The 14,689-nt window shown below is 45.1% G+C and overlaps 1 protein-coding gene across 4 annotated transcripts in view; it reads right to left on the bottom strand.

Moving 5' to 3' along the window:
- HERC3 (HECT and RLD domain containing E3 ubiquitin protein ligase 3) overlaps window positions 1-14,689 on the bottom strand; it is a 99,444-nt gene that overhangs the window by 79,891 nt on the left and 4,864 nt on the right. For 2 of the 4 annotated variants that reach the window (XM_040967062.1, XM_040967064.1), the window contains exon 3: window positions 3,212-3,466. In XM_040967062.1, the coding sequence (XP_040822996.1) occupies window positions 3,212-3,437 (226 nt within the window). In that variant the 5' untranslated portion in view covers window positions 3,438-3,466. Of the gene's footprint in view, window positions 1-3,211; window positions 3,469-14,689 lie in introns of those variants that run through there. The other 2 variants (XM_040967063.1, XM_040967065.1) reach the window with 1 other exon arrangement.

The following is a 14,689-nucleotide window of genomic DNA, read 5'->3' as shown; positions in this document are numbered from 1 at the left end:
CCCATGATGTGACAGCCGAGACCTGACCTGTTCGAGCCAGCAATGAGTGACTTACCCTGCTGTGTCTCGCTCACATCCGGGGCTCACCAGCTGCCAGGCAGCAGGACCACAGAGCAGTATCAACTGAAGAAATGTCAAATTACATGCACAGCCACTCTCCACCACAACTCCAGCACAGCTCTGCCGTGGCAGTACCCTACGGTGTTGCTCCCACCCACCTTTACCACAGGTGAATCTTATCTCCACTGTTGAGCTCCAGGTGTGTGGGCCCAACAGCCAATCCACACAGAAGGCAGATGACGAGGGCAGCCTTCCCCAGCTGCAGATCACTTTGTGGAGTCATCTTCATCATTAGTATCTACTTGATTAGGACCACAACTCTGAGGTGTAATGGGTTACTCCACGACCTGAGATGTCAGCGTCCCATGAGACAACTGGCTCAAGCCGTGACGGTTCCACTTCCAATCCAGCTCCCCGCTGTACCTTGGAAATCAGTGGGAAACGGGCCAGAGTGCTTGAGAAACTGGGATGAAGCTCCTGGCTTCAGCCAAGCCCAACTGATCCAACCATTTGAGGAAAGAACCAGTGCAAGATTTCTCTCTCCTCCTACAAATCAGCCTTTCCAGTAAACAAAGGCATCTCTAAATAAACAAATAAATAACCACAATGTTAGAAAAGGAAGTTTCTTCCCTTCACAGGAAAGAAACTGAGGCTCAGAAATAACAAGAATTTTGCCACGGCCACACATCTACTTCCTGGTGGATAAAGGACTAGAGACAACAATTCTCAAATTCCCAGCTCAGCCATTTTCCTCTAACTCCAGAGAAGATTCCAGGCTGACCATGGGCTCATGGAACTGCACAGCAGCGTGGTTTGTGCGGCATGACGGATAAGTGCCTGGCCCTGCATTCTCTATCTACGCAGATTACCCTCACCTGGGAAAGAGCATGAGCTTTAATCCCCACCTTAGGCCAAACACAGGAATGCTGTTCACCTCACAGTCACTTCTTATGCCTTTGGGAGGCCTGGAAACATCCCTTCGCAGTTCCTCAGGCTCTGCTTTACAAGACTGGCCAGGGTGGGTCCACATCCGGCCAGGATCACAGGCGGGAAGAAGGGGCCTCAGGCAGGACCCAGTGCTTGCTCAATACTGACACTCCCCCAGGAAGCAGCAGGCTGCGGACCTGCAAGTTGACTCACTACAGGATCTCACCTGGGGGAACAGGACCTTTAGAGGCTCAAAGTGAGAACCAGTTCGGCTGGACAACAGGCAGGAGGATGCCTTGCTTCTTCATCATTGCTGGTATGCAGGCCATTTGTAAAAGTCAAAAATCTTTCCTTTGTCCCATGCTTGTTTTATGGCATACAGTTGTATTCTGTATGTAAAAAGCATTATGAACAGGATGTGCTAATTTACCAGCAAGTGGCATGTTCCACTGAGTTTTTATTCTAAAAACGGTATCATTTGAGGCCCTGTAGGATTAGGTGCCTTGTACAGACACAGAGGCTGCTGGTCTACAGATGATTCTATAAAACCCTGGACACCTCTACTCCCAAGAGCCGGGAACAAAAGGTAAAGGATGCCCCTGGCTATAATAGTGGGTACTGCTCCTGAGGGAGCTGGCCTGATGAGCCGACTCATGCAGAAACCTGGGGCACAGAACAAGGAAGTGTAGGCTCACAAAGCACACATCACCATGTGGCTCCAGACTGGCCTGCGGCCCTGACCAGCAGAAAGTAATGATTATGAAGCAACACTGGTGTCTGAGCAGGGTTACCAGGGTCATTTACCATGAGAGGGAAGAAAGCTAAGAAGCAGACAGACAAAATTTAGCTCACTTTAATGCCAAAGGCACTTACCTAAAGAAACACAAAAGAGGAAAATTGTCTAGAAAAAAATAAATAAAAACAGCCAAGTGGTTCTTTTAGGAAAATTCAATGTCTTGTTCTGAACTGAATACAAAAACACAGCACAACCTGTTACCTCTCAGGATGGGCAACAACAGGAAGTTAGACTTGAGTACAGAGCTGGCACATCAGTATGGGAGGTGGGTGTCCCAAGCAGCATGTTAATTCCTATGCCAAACACCAGCACCAAGGAGATTGTATGATGGAGTGAAGCTACACTGTGCTTCGCTGTGTACACTGTGTACACTGTACACATCTGTGCTTACCGAATAAAGGACACCCAATGAAACTGTTCAGTGTATCTTGACACTAGGAATGCTGTCTATACCTACAATGTCAGGATACAAACAGAAACATGATGGACTTGTGACTGTAGTTGAAAGACTATACCACTGTTATAACATTGGGGAAAACAGTGGCAGGGAGGGGCTATGGGGAAGGTAGAAGGGGAATTCCCTGAGCCCAAGGAACTGTATCACGAAAAATAAAAAAAAATTTTAAAAACATGAGTATCTCAAGAATTCATGTGATGCGGGTAGTGAGAGTCAAACTTAATAAGAGTAAAAAGCAAATGACAATTTAACGCAAGATGGTACATAGGCAGCGCACCTGTTATTAATAAATGAAAGTGCTAACAATTAAGAAAATTAATTAGCCCTGAGCTTTCCAGCAGCCTCCCTCTCACTGCCTTTTATTAAGAATCTCGGGGTACTGCTGGGGGTGCCCTGGGCAGGTACTGCACGTTGTATGTATACCACAGGGTTCACTCAGGCATGCAGAATATGGTCTTTCTGCCACATCCAATGCCCCTCACACACACAGGCCAACACCCTTCTCCTGCTCCACCCTTTCCCACCACTCATCAGCATACTGCCCAGCACTCCCGACAGTCGTGCCACAGCAGCACCAGTGGAGCCACCTCAACACTGTGTCTCACTCACCATTCCCCCATCATCACGCACATCGTGGGAACAAAGGCCTGGACAGGTCACTTGCAGCAACCCCTTCTGGTACTGAACAAAAACCATCACGATGGCTTGACCTTCAGCTATTGGGGTAAGCCCATTTCTCTAACTAGGAACTCACAGGTCACCCTCCTGCTTCCTCTCTAACAAAATGAAGAAGGGGAGGTCTGGTTTTGTTGTTGTTGTTGTTTTTGTTTGTTTGTTTCCTGCAAAAGTGTGGAATAACACCAAGACTGCCAACAGTAGGGGAGGCCCCGAACACAGCTGCGGGGTGAGGTGAGGCAAGACCTGGCCTGGCCAGCCTTCCTCGCTCCCTGGTCAGCGGCAGGCACACTCACCTGGCTTGTTCCCTTCCCTCTCATGGCCCAGCTGTCCCTTGGTGTTCAAGCCGCACGTGTAAACCTCGCCATCCTCCAGCAGGAACACGGAGTGGTTTCCTCCACAAGCCACTTCCTTGACACTTCTGTCAGCTATGAATCCGCACACCTGTGGCTCGGCCACAATTCCTTGCAGGTTGGTGCTGATTCCTGGCTGGCCCAGAGACCAATACCCCCAGCATAACATTGTTCTTCTCCTTCAGACAGTCATGTAGCCTAGAAGAGTGAGCAAAAAAGAAAGGGGGCGGGGTGGAGAGGAAAGTTAAAGTCAAGTCAAAAAAAAGTTTGAAATCAACTTAGGTGATAAATGTAACCAGTTTATAACACAGCCTTTCCCAATTATTCTTAAAATGTCTTGCATCTCAAATGGAAGCCTTTCAGTTCGCCCGTAAGTTGTAATGATGCTGCCAGCATTTTACTTCAGTAAGAGTGTAAAATCTAAATAAACTGTTTAGAACCAGTTGGTGAACACAGAATGTAGCTCACATGTCACCAATGAGCCACCCTGACTACAAGAGATTGACAACAACAATCTTCATGGACTGTTCAGAAAACACCAGTTTTAAAATTGGTCTCATCAATAAGTTTGCCTGGTCCTTTCTCGGAACATCTTTTCCTTGAGTTTCCTGCTTACTAAATTACTAAAATGTTTTAAGCCAAATAACTCATTGTTAGCTTGGTTAGAAGTATTTCACCGCTTGAAATGAGGAGCTCAATCCTGCAGCCAAGATTGAGCAGCCTGCAGGAGGCAGGAGCCTGCAGCCCCTGGCCTGGCTGCCGGAGACCCTCACAGGCAAGCTGCCCCAAGCTTCAGGACTGAACCAACTTCCCGCCAAATTTGCATGTCCATCAACATGGAGCCCACAGCAAACCACAGACTTCTCCTGTTTAGCAGAGTCCTGGTTAATTTCTGGATGACTGATGAATAGTTGACACCAGCCTCCAGTTTCACTACCTTCTTCAAAATTCCCTTTTATACAAACAAAAACAAAAATTTCATCACACTCTCTACCAGCTCACTATCCACTGAGATGGCCAGATATAAAGCAGCAGTGACAATGTGAGAACCCGGAGCCCTCCAAGGGGGCTGGTGGGGATTGAAAATGGTACAGTAGCTCTGGGAAGCAGTCTGGCAACTCCAAAAGTGAAACCGAGTTAGCAGATGATTCAGCAGTTTCACTCCAGGTTTTCTCTCTAGAGAAACGCAAAAATACTTCTACACAGAAAACATGTGCACGAATGTTCGCAGCAGCCCACTCAGGAGTATCAAAGGTTGGTCTAACCCCAGTGCCCGTCAACTGATGAGTACACACAATGTGGGGAAGCCGCGCCATGTATGAACTGTGAAAATACAGGGAATGCAGCCAGCCACAAAAGACCGCATATCTGTTGTGTGATGCCAGTGACGTGAAATGCATAGAATAAGCTGATCTCTAGAGCCAGAGAAAGCAGACGAGTAGTTGCCCGAGGCCGGGGGAAGAGGGGAAAGTGACTATTTCTGCTTCTTTTGAGCTGCGGTGAAAATTATCTAAATTTAGCTTGTGGTTTTGATTGTATTTTTTTTATTAATATATTAAAAACATCTGGATTGTACATTGTGCTTGGGTAAGTTTTATGGTAGGTAAAGCATACAGCAGTGAAACCTGTCTCAAATATTCACTTGTTCTATTGCTTTGAAGGGCAGAAAAAGAGAAATATCTTCCATCCTTTCCTCTAGTTCACTCCCCAAACACCCACCACACCTGGGACTCAACCAAGCCAAAGCCAGGAGCCTGGAACTCTACCTGGGTCTCCCATGTGGATGCCAGGGACTCTGGTACTTCAGCCACCACCTGCTGCTTCCCAGATCACATGGCAGCAGTGCAGGCTTAGACACAGAAGTGTTGGGACTTGGACCACGTGCTCTGAAACGGGACACAAACATCCCAAAAGGACCTAACCTCCAGGCCACAAGCCCAAACCCAATCAAACTTTTCTTACAATTACCTATGAGGAATAAGTTCTAGTGTTCTACAGTACAACAGGGTGACTATAGTTCAAATCATTTATTGTATATTTCAAAATAGCTGGAAGACAGACATTGACTGTTATCACCATAAAGAAATGATAATGTTTGAGGTGACAAATACACGACTTGATCTTGGGCATGGTATTCACGTACACTGCATTGTACAGATACATACAATTAATTTGTCAATTAAAAATCCTAAGTGCCTTTTTTCTTTCGCTTGCTACATGTCCACTGTGTCTGTAATGTGGAGTTTAATTGCTAGAATTATCATTTCAGTAACAGGCACAAAATACTTAACAGGGGAAGAAATACAGCTAAGTGAGGGGGTTTTGTGACTAATTCTCTAGGGCCTCCTTTTGTTTATGAAGCCTTGAGAGGGACCTTGTCTGCTGCCTGAGAAACAAACAAAACAACAAAGAAACTCCCAGGTGCTGATGCTTTGTACTGCTGAAGTCTTAAGAGGGGGCTCATTCTCCAGGAGAACACGGAACAGAAAGGAGAAGATGGAGATCCCAAACTCATCTTATGGAAAACACACCTTGTACTGTCAAGGCCAAATTACCAGGGAGCAGAGTTATGGCCAGAGGGTAACAAGCACGTGAACTGACAAACAGCAGTGTTGCTGCCTGTTTTGTAATTACAGTTTACAATCCTAAACTTCTGCCAACTTTAAGACCCAATAAACATCCCTGCGATAATTGTACTTTGCCAAACACGGCTAAATAAAAAATAAACTGAAAAAAAAAACCTTAAGAAAAAAGTCAATGAGACTAATGGACAATGAGACAATGGAAAGTGAGAATGTGAACCATGACAAACAAAATTAATCATCCTGGGAAATTCTTAGAAAATTTAGGGAAAACACTCAACATCTAATGAGCACAATCTCAGGCCTGAATCGTTTCATTTCAGTGAGAAAGGAAACAGTACGGAAGAATTCTCTTAAAGTCATCCAGATGATATTTCAGTTTCCAATTGTAAATTTTCATGACAAAACTGGACACCACGAGAGGACCATGTGTGGCACAGCCAGCTCACTTCCAATACAGCTCCCCACTACCGCACTTTGGGAACACAGCCCAAGATGGCTGAAGAAGAAGGAAGACCCAGAAGGAGTTCCTGGCTCCTGCCTTCAGCCCTGCCCTGCCCAAGCCATTACACCATTTGGGGAGTTGACCAGTGGATAAAGATGGTTAAATACTGATCTCTCCCTCTACACCATTAACTCTGCCTTCCAAATAAATAAATCCTCATATATGCAGATATTAAAATCTTTTGAAAGAAAAACTGTATTTATTTCTTTCAAAAAAGATGTATTTATTTTTATTGGAAAGACACATATACAGAGAGGAGAGACAAAGAGGAAGATCTTCCAGTCACTGATTCACTCCCCAAGTGGCCCTAACAGCCAAAGCTGAGCTGATCCAAAGCCAGGAGCCAGGAACCTCTTCCTCTACTGCTTTCCCAGGTCACAAGCAGGGAGCTGGATGAGAAGTGGGGCCACCAGGACATGAATCGGCTCCCATATGGGATGCTAGGATACCATGCCAGGCCCCCTAACACTTTTTAAACATTTACTTTTATTAGGTTGGCAGATTTACAGAGAGAAGGAGAGTTTCCATTTGCTGGTCCACTCTCCCAATGGCTGCAATGGTCAGAGCTGAGCCAATCTAAAACCAGGAACCAGGAAATTCTTCTGGGTCTCCCACAGGGGTGCAGGTCTCAAGGCTTTGGACCATCCTCTACTGCTTTCCCAGGCTACAGTCAGGGAACTGGATGGGAAGTGGGGCAGCCAGAACACAAAGTGATGCCCATATGGGAAGCCAGACCTTGTAGGTGGAAGATTAGCCAGAGAAGACATTATGGTGGCCTCTGAAAGGCATATCTTTTACATTGGAAAGGAAGAAAGAGAAGCAGGTCTTCCATCCACTGGTTCAACCCCAGATGGCCACAACATGATCTGAAGCTTGGAGCCAGGAGCTTCCTCTCAGTCTCCCATGTGGGTGCAAGGGCTCAAGGACTTGGCCCTCTTCTGCCCTACTCTCCCAGGGCACAGCAGGGAGCTGGATCGAAAGTGTAGCAGCCAGGACATGAACAGCTGCTCATATGGGATCCCAGCTGTTTTTAGCCACATTGAGAATCAGTGTTCTATGATCTACAGGTCAAAGTATCAAGGACAGACTCAAACATCAAAACATCCCAAAGCCAAAAGCATTAATCCTTTTTTTAAAAGATTTATTTATTTTTAATTCTGAGGGAAATGATAATGTTGTACCATGAATTATGTCAGCAGGCAAAACACGGCAAGGCTAAATTTACCTGCCAAGCTACAGAAGAAGATTTTCACTCATTTCCACAACTAACTGGCTACTCTGGGCAAACTCAGCTTTTAAAATGACAAACTCCTCTTCCTACCGGAAAGCTGTGCCCAAATAACTAAAAAATAAATGAAAACTGTGACACAGACCAAGTCAATTCTTTCAACCTTTCCTGATGATAATTACAGTGTCCTTAACTTACTGACATTAGTGTGTATGTACAATTTAACTTTACAACTGCATTATGCTTTTGCTGATTTACTCTGAACTCTTGGGACTTTGGAGAAAGACACAGACATCTCTAAAATAAAAGAAAAAAACTGAATCTTAATTAGCAATCTTAACCAGAAAGCACTACTTCTCCCTATGATTTGCATTCCTTATCTAGACTCTAAACTGAAAAAGTATTCAGCTCAAACAAAATTCTCTGATTGCAAAGACTGAGAGGAGAGGAAAGAAAAAATACAAACCGGCACGGGTGAGACAGGGTATAGTGTTGAATGCACATGCATATACACTAGCAAAATCACACCATCTATTCATAATTCAATTTCCTCAACTTGCTTAATTGTGCTTATTCATACAACTTTTCTTCCTTCACTTTTAATGTTGCATGACTTTGTCTTATTTCTCCTATCAAAACTATGTAAGTCACATAACAGGGATTATGTGAGTCACTAAGCTGATGTGCATTTTCTATCATTCTCATTTCATCTTCAGTACAATCCTGTGCTTGTAAAGACTATTTTTAGTTTCACGTTCAGATAAAACAAGCCTTGGCGCGATTAAGAAGTGTGCCAAAGGCCACACAGCTGAACAGGGACAGCAGCAAGCTATGAATCTAGGCCACATGCCATTTGGTGAATGCCACCTTCAGCCATATGCCCCATGCTGCGCCCCCCACCAGAGAACACCATCCCTCACCCATGGTGATGGGGCCAGACAGGTGCAAACCTACAACTAAGCCAGAGTCCTTCTCTTTCAAGGTAACACGCAACTGTGACGGAAGAATGCCTTTTGCTTCCAAAAGACAGCCAAGGCCACTGGCAGGTGCACTCCCTTCCACAGGGAGCATACCTCTGAGAGATAAGGACGCTAGCAGCCAGAATCTCAACTAGGATGGAGTCGAGCAACCATGACTGAGCCTTAGGTCGCCTGTGGCCTGGTGCCAGCACCACTACTTTTCCTATTCCAAGGTGCAGATGACTTTCATCATTTGTGGACTCCATACCTGATCATTTGCCTGCTTGCTGAAGTGTTATCTATAACCCCAAAATCAACAGTTGGAGCACCTCTCCTGTCATTCTCAGATATATGCAGAGATGAAAACATTTCTGGCAAAAGGCAAGCATCCCTGCCTTCCTGTTTTGATTTGTAGAGGATAGATACCTCAATGCCTGCTCACAGTGAGCTTAGTTCCACGGTTTTCACAATTTTTGTACTTTTTTGTTGATGATGATGAATTTGCTGTTTAAAACAGCCATGGAGCACCGAGCTCCAGCACAAGCCAGTGCTCCTAGGCACAACATGCCTTATAAGAAAAACTATGAGTGCTAGGTTAAGTGCCCTTCAAGACACGCACTAAGATGCTGGTGGTGAGTTCAACAATGCGGACATCCCCAAAGGGATGAGAAAATCCTTCAGCTGTACATGAGGCCAGCCCAGAAAGAGCTCAAGAAGTGATAGCATCAACACTATAAACTGCTAAATACTAAAATGACAATAGACACGAGACAGCTGAATAGTACCCTAAAGCCATTTTAAGGTGCATAGAATCCGGTTGTATATAAACTAAAATTGAAATGTTAATGAAATAGTCACAGGATGTGGTTAAGAACTTGCATTTTTAACATATTTGTTACTCAATACCATGTCAATTAATTCCAAAAAAAAAAAAAAAAACAAAAAACAAAAGAAGAAGTGATAGCAAACATGCAAAAGCAACTCAACTGTGGATTCATGACATGGCAACCAATAAACAGCAGACAACAACCGAAAGAAGCCCAAAGTCAGAAAGGGTCAGAGACAGACTCAATTTTTTTTAAAGGCTTATTTAATTTTGGAGAGGCAGATTTAGAGAGAAAAAAGAGAGACAGAGAAAGATCTTCCATCTGCTGGCTCACTCCCCAAGTGGCAGCAATGTTTTATAATAAAGATTGTTTATAATTATCTGTAAGAAACAGATACTCTGTAAGGTGTCTGAACAGAAACATCTGGGACAAGTCTGTGGATCGGTCTGCTGACAGCATGCTATGCTCAGAAGCATGCAGGAAACTAACCCTGTATTTGCCTACGAGCTGGGATTCTGTATTCACCAATGTGGTACCCACAGTGACATTATAGAAATCATGACAATGAAATTAAAACACATTCACTTTGATTCAAAAATTTCATTTTCCGGGTTCAGTGGGGGAGTGCTGACATCCCATATCTGAGTGCCAGTTCCAGCCCTGGCTACACTGCTTTTGATTCAGTACCCTGCAAAGGTACCTGGGAAAGCAGCCCATGATACCCCTGGATCCCTGCCACCCATGTGGGACACCTGGATGGAGCTCCAGGCACCTGGCTCCAGTCAGGCTGGGCCCCACCATTGACAGCATCTGAAAATAAAATAGTGGGTAGAAGATCATTTTGTCTATGCCTGCCTCTCTGTCACTCTGTCTTTCAAAATAAATAAATCTTTTAAAAGCACAAACTTTATTTTTTAATCCATACCCTGGTTTTTCATAATACATATTTTTCAAGAACTGAAGATTCCTTATAACCCAATCAGTCCTTTTTTCTCTTTTTTTTTTTTTGCTGAATCTCATCACATTGTATTTCTCTCACCTGCAATTCAAAACTCCTCACTGATAATATTAATAACTAGGTTATTCATAATAACAACAGATAAGACCATTTGCATTTACTCTGGGTCTGGCACTTCTATATGTGTTTCACAGTTATTAACTTTTTTTTAATGTATTTATTTTCATTTAAAAGGCAGAAGTTCTCAGAGAAAAGGAGATACAGAGAGATTCTCCACTCACTGGTTCACTCCCCAGATAGCCATAATACCCAGAGCTAGGCCAGGCTGCAGCCAAGAGCTTCTTCCGGGTCTCCCATGGGGAAACAGAGGTCCAAGCACCAGGGCCATCTTCTGTTGCCTCCCCAGGCCATTACCAGAGTACTGGATTGAAGAAAGCAGAGCATCTGGGACTGGAACTGGCACCCATATGGGATGCCAGCATCGTATCAGAGGTTTAACCCGATATACCATAGCACCAATCCCACAGCTATTAACTTCTATGAGACTGGTACTGCTGTTATTATCTTTAATTTGTTTACAGAGAAAACAAAATCCATATGCTCCTAACCCCCATCCTCCCAAAGTGAGACACAGTATTAAATGACTTGACCAAGTAATATAGAAGACAGCAGTAGGAGAGCTGGGATTCAAACCTAGTTTCTGTGCTCTTGACCTCTATGCTAAACAATAAGGAGCCAAGAAAATGGAGAACCAAAGGGTCAGATTCCTTGCTGGGCCCCCAGCACTGTCCTTGGTCACTCAGCACAGGTTTCTAGTCTGCTAAGTAATTGTTTTCCAGTAGTGACAATGGGTGGATTAGATACCATAACCCAAATCACTAAATTCACCCAACCACCTGCCTTGCTGAGATGCCATGATTTTACAAGCAACCCAAAATAACCTGGTTTCCGGGGCAGACCCTACCACAGGGATGGAACACGGTGAGCAGCTGTCCTAAGCTTCCTTGGCACTCCTAGCCCTCATTATTAATTTGGCGTGCTATGTCTATCAGCTTTCTGCGAGCCTATTTAGCCTGAGTCAGTCCCTGACAGTCAGCTGACCTGTGTGTGTGCACTCACTTTAGCCAAATACAATCCGGGTGAGCAATCTGAGGTATGGCCTCACTCCTGATGGACCAGTCGAGACAGTTTATGAAAAAAAAAGCTCAGACAACGAACAATTGTTTAGGAAGACCCACAATCCTTCCCACCTGAGTTTCCAGAAAAGAATCATCAAGCAGACAAACACTAAAAAATGCTGTATCATATAAGTGCCTACAGTAAGATGAATCCTTGCGAATGAGCCATCAGCCCTACCTGGAAATATGATCTAGGTCATCATGATGCTCAGCCAGAGCCTCAGCAAGGGGCATGCACGTGAGCCAGCTCTTGGGATGCAGTTGAGCGCACTGGGAAGGAGCCAGCCAGGAGCACGGCTTTCACCTTAGGCACAATCCACTGGCAGTCATGGGTCTGGTGGCTGCTGGTGCAAAGGTCCAGCTTCAGCAATGACCTGAGACTGCGGGCCTCATCTCCTGCACCCTCCTACCTGCTTTCTCAAACTCACGGTCTCCCTCACTTGCTGAAAAGCGAATCTTTCATTTCCCCTCAAGACATACAACTGCTGCAGAGTACAGGTCCAGCACTCAGCTCTAGCTGTCCCACCCCTGCACTTCCTTACTCTTACTTACGTCACCAAGCTAAAGGGTCAGACCTGGCCCCCTCCCATGGCCCTCAGCCCTTCTGCTTATCTGTGTTCCAGAGAAGGTGCAGGACATTGAATCTGGAGTTCACAGGACTCAAATTACAGCAAAGTGACCACTGCTGGCTGGGAAACCTGGCAGCACATGGGAAGGGGATAAACCGCTCCCTGTTGGTCACTGTCTGAAACCGGGATGAGAGCGACAGGGTGCTGTGAGGACTCACGAGACCCCCCACGGGCAAAGAGCCCAGCAGGATGCTGTAGCCACTGACACCCCAACCCCAGCACTTGGCAGGGAAGCCTCAGCAGAGTCCCCACAGCAGGCAAGCGTGCTGTGTCCTGCTCCCTGCCCCCAGCGTCGGCTGTGTCCTGCGGGCAGCCTACACTTCCATAAAGCAGCATGACCTGCCTCTTCCTTTTAAACTCCCAAGGGGGATATGGGCAGGCAGATCTCTCTCCACTTTTACTATGCCGACTGCTCCAAGATGGCCTTCCTTCCATCCCTAAACTTGCAGGCACATGGCCACCCAACTGGCTTCTGAAAGTCACAGAAACCCAAAAACACTCACGCAGGGCCTCCAAACTTCATTCCAAACAAAGATAAGCTTCCTGTCAAATAAAAGTGACTACCTAGATGACATATGAAGGCACTTCAAAAATCTCATGGAAAAGTGATGTCTAAAAGATCAGCTTATTCTGGTGCTAATTTATTTTTCAATCCATGCACAATTTATTTTCACCAAACACACCTTCCACAAACTTCCTGTGCGGGGGACAGAGAGGAAGGATCCTTTCAAACAGCAGAAACAGGCAGTCCCAGGCTTCAGTGCATTGCAGGTGCTCCAAAATCCAAGGCAGGAACCAAATCTCAAATGCAGAATTAACTCCAGGACTGATCACACAACAAAGACAAATTCTCCTGTCGCGCTTCACCAGCAGACATTGCTACCGCAGGCAGAAGCAGCTCCGACGGCAGAGAGGAGTCCTGGACAACGTGAAGCCACACCACGCAGTTTTCTCTCTGCTTCAGTTGCTCTGGTCGTTAGCCTCATATGGAGCCAACACATGGAACATTCCAACCTCTGTTCTGATCACCCCTTACAGCTGCACCTTCTCTACTTACTGGGGCTGAGCTCCCCGCTGTCTGTGTAAGCGACCACAAGCGGGACCTGACCACCAGAACCAAAAAGCCAAGTCAACACTGCACAGCCCTATATGCAGCTGGCAGATAGATAAACTGACCTGGAAAACAAGTTAGATAAACTAACTACCTGGAAAACAAGTCGGCATTATCAAATGAGGATAGATACGAACGCCACCCACAGCACAGTCACTTTACGGCAGGACACAGGACCAGCGCTGGGTGACTTGCTAAGCATCGGTGGTGCTGAGGCAGCATGCCGAGAACAGCTGACACAAAGACAAGGAAGCCTGGAATCAGAACTTTCTAGAAAGAGGGAAACACTATGCATCACTACGGTAGGCAGCACCAGCCACACATGGCTGCTTGGAACTTGGGATGTGACTACTTCATCTGAAGGACTAAAACATTAACAGGATTCAATTGATTAACATTTTCAAATAAGGGGACACATTCGGCTAATTGCTATCTATATAAGGCAGCGAGAAACTCTTGAATACATGTACCAAGATACAGATATACATATACATAATATTATTCATATCTATGTATCTATGTAGATAGATATAGCTATAGATACAGATACATTCATATGAGCAGCAGGCATCTGGCCTAGTGCTTAAGGCACTGGTTAGAATCCTTGCATCCCACATCAAAGTATCTGGCTAAGGCTCCTGACTCCAGCCTCCTGTAAATACAGTGATGGCTTGCCTAATCAGGTCCCTGCTACCCCAAAACAGAGGCCTGAACTAAATTTCTGTCTCCCAGCTTTGGACCCCCAGCCAGCTCCTGCCAACCATTTGCAGAAGTGAACCATAGGATGGAATCAATCTCTCTCTCAGATGAATAATAAATAAATACAAAAACCCAAATGTTCATTAATAGAAAAACAGATAAACTGTAGCCCATATATAAGACAGATGCGGTACAGCAGTGAAAAATAAATTCCATCTGTAACAACTGTGGCACTAATCTTAATAAGAATGTTCACTGACAGAATTCAGAGTATGATTTGTTTTCATAAATTTCAGACTCAAGCAGAACAAATATTTTATGTGGAAATAAATATACTTGTTTTGGTAAAATGATGAAGGAAAGTAAAGCAACCATAAACACAAAATACGAGGCTATGATTAGACACAGTAGGGACCCAGAGAACAATCTGGAAAGCACACAAGAGGAGCAGCTTCAAGCGCAAGGCTAAAGTTCTGATTCTATCCTTTTATTGTCTGGCATCTTAACCTAAACACCACATGCATTAGCTTATGCCTCTGAACACTTGACAATGTATACAAGTTGCAAAGTGTCAGTAAGGCCGAGTCACCCATCTCCTCTTCCAGCACAGAGCCAGCGGGACTGTGAGCTTCTCCAAGAAGGAATTCAGGTTCCTGCATCTTGGTGTCTTATGGGCTGGGCAAAGTGAACAAGAACCAAAACAGAGGCCTGACAGGTACCTAGCAAATTGAACCCAATCTGAGAA

The sequence above is a fragment of the Ochotona curzoniae genome, unplaced genomic scaffold, assembly GCF_017591425.1.
Source record: "Ochotona curzoniae isolate NIBS_2020 unplaced genomic scaffold, NIBS_Ocur_1.0 scaffold_4506, whole genome shotgun sequence".
NCBI classification, from domain to species: domain Eukaryota; kingdom Metazoa; phylum Chordata; class Mammalia; order Lagomorpha; family Ochotonidae; genus Ochotona; species Ochotona curzoniae.
Note: the sequence above shows the minus strand (reverse complement) of the source record. Positions and strands in the feature narration are given on the sequence as shown.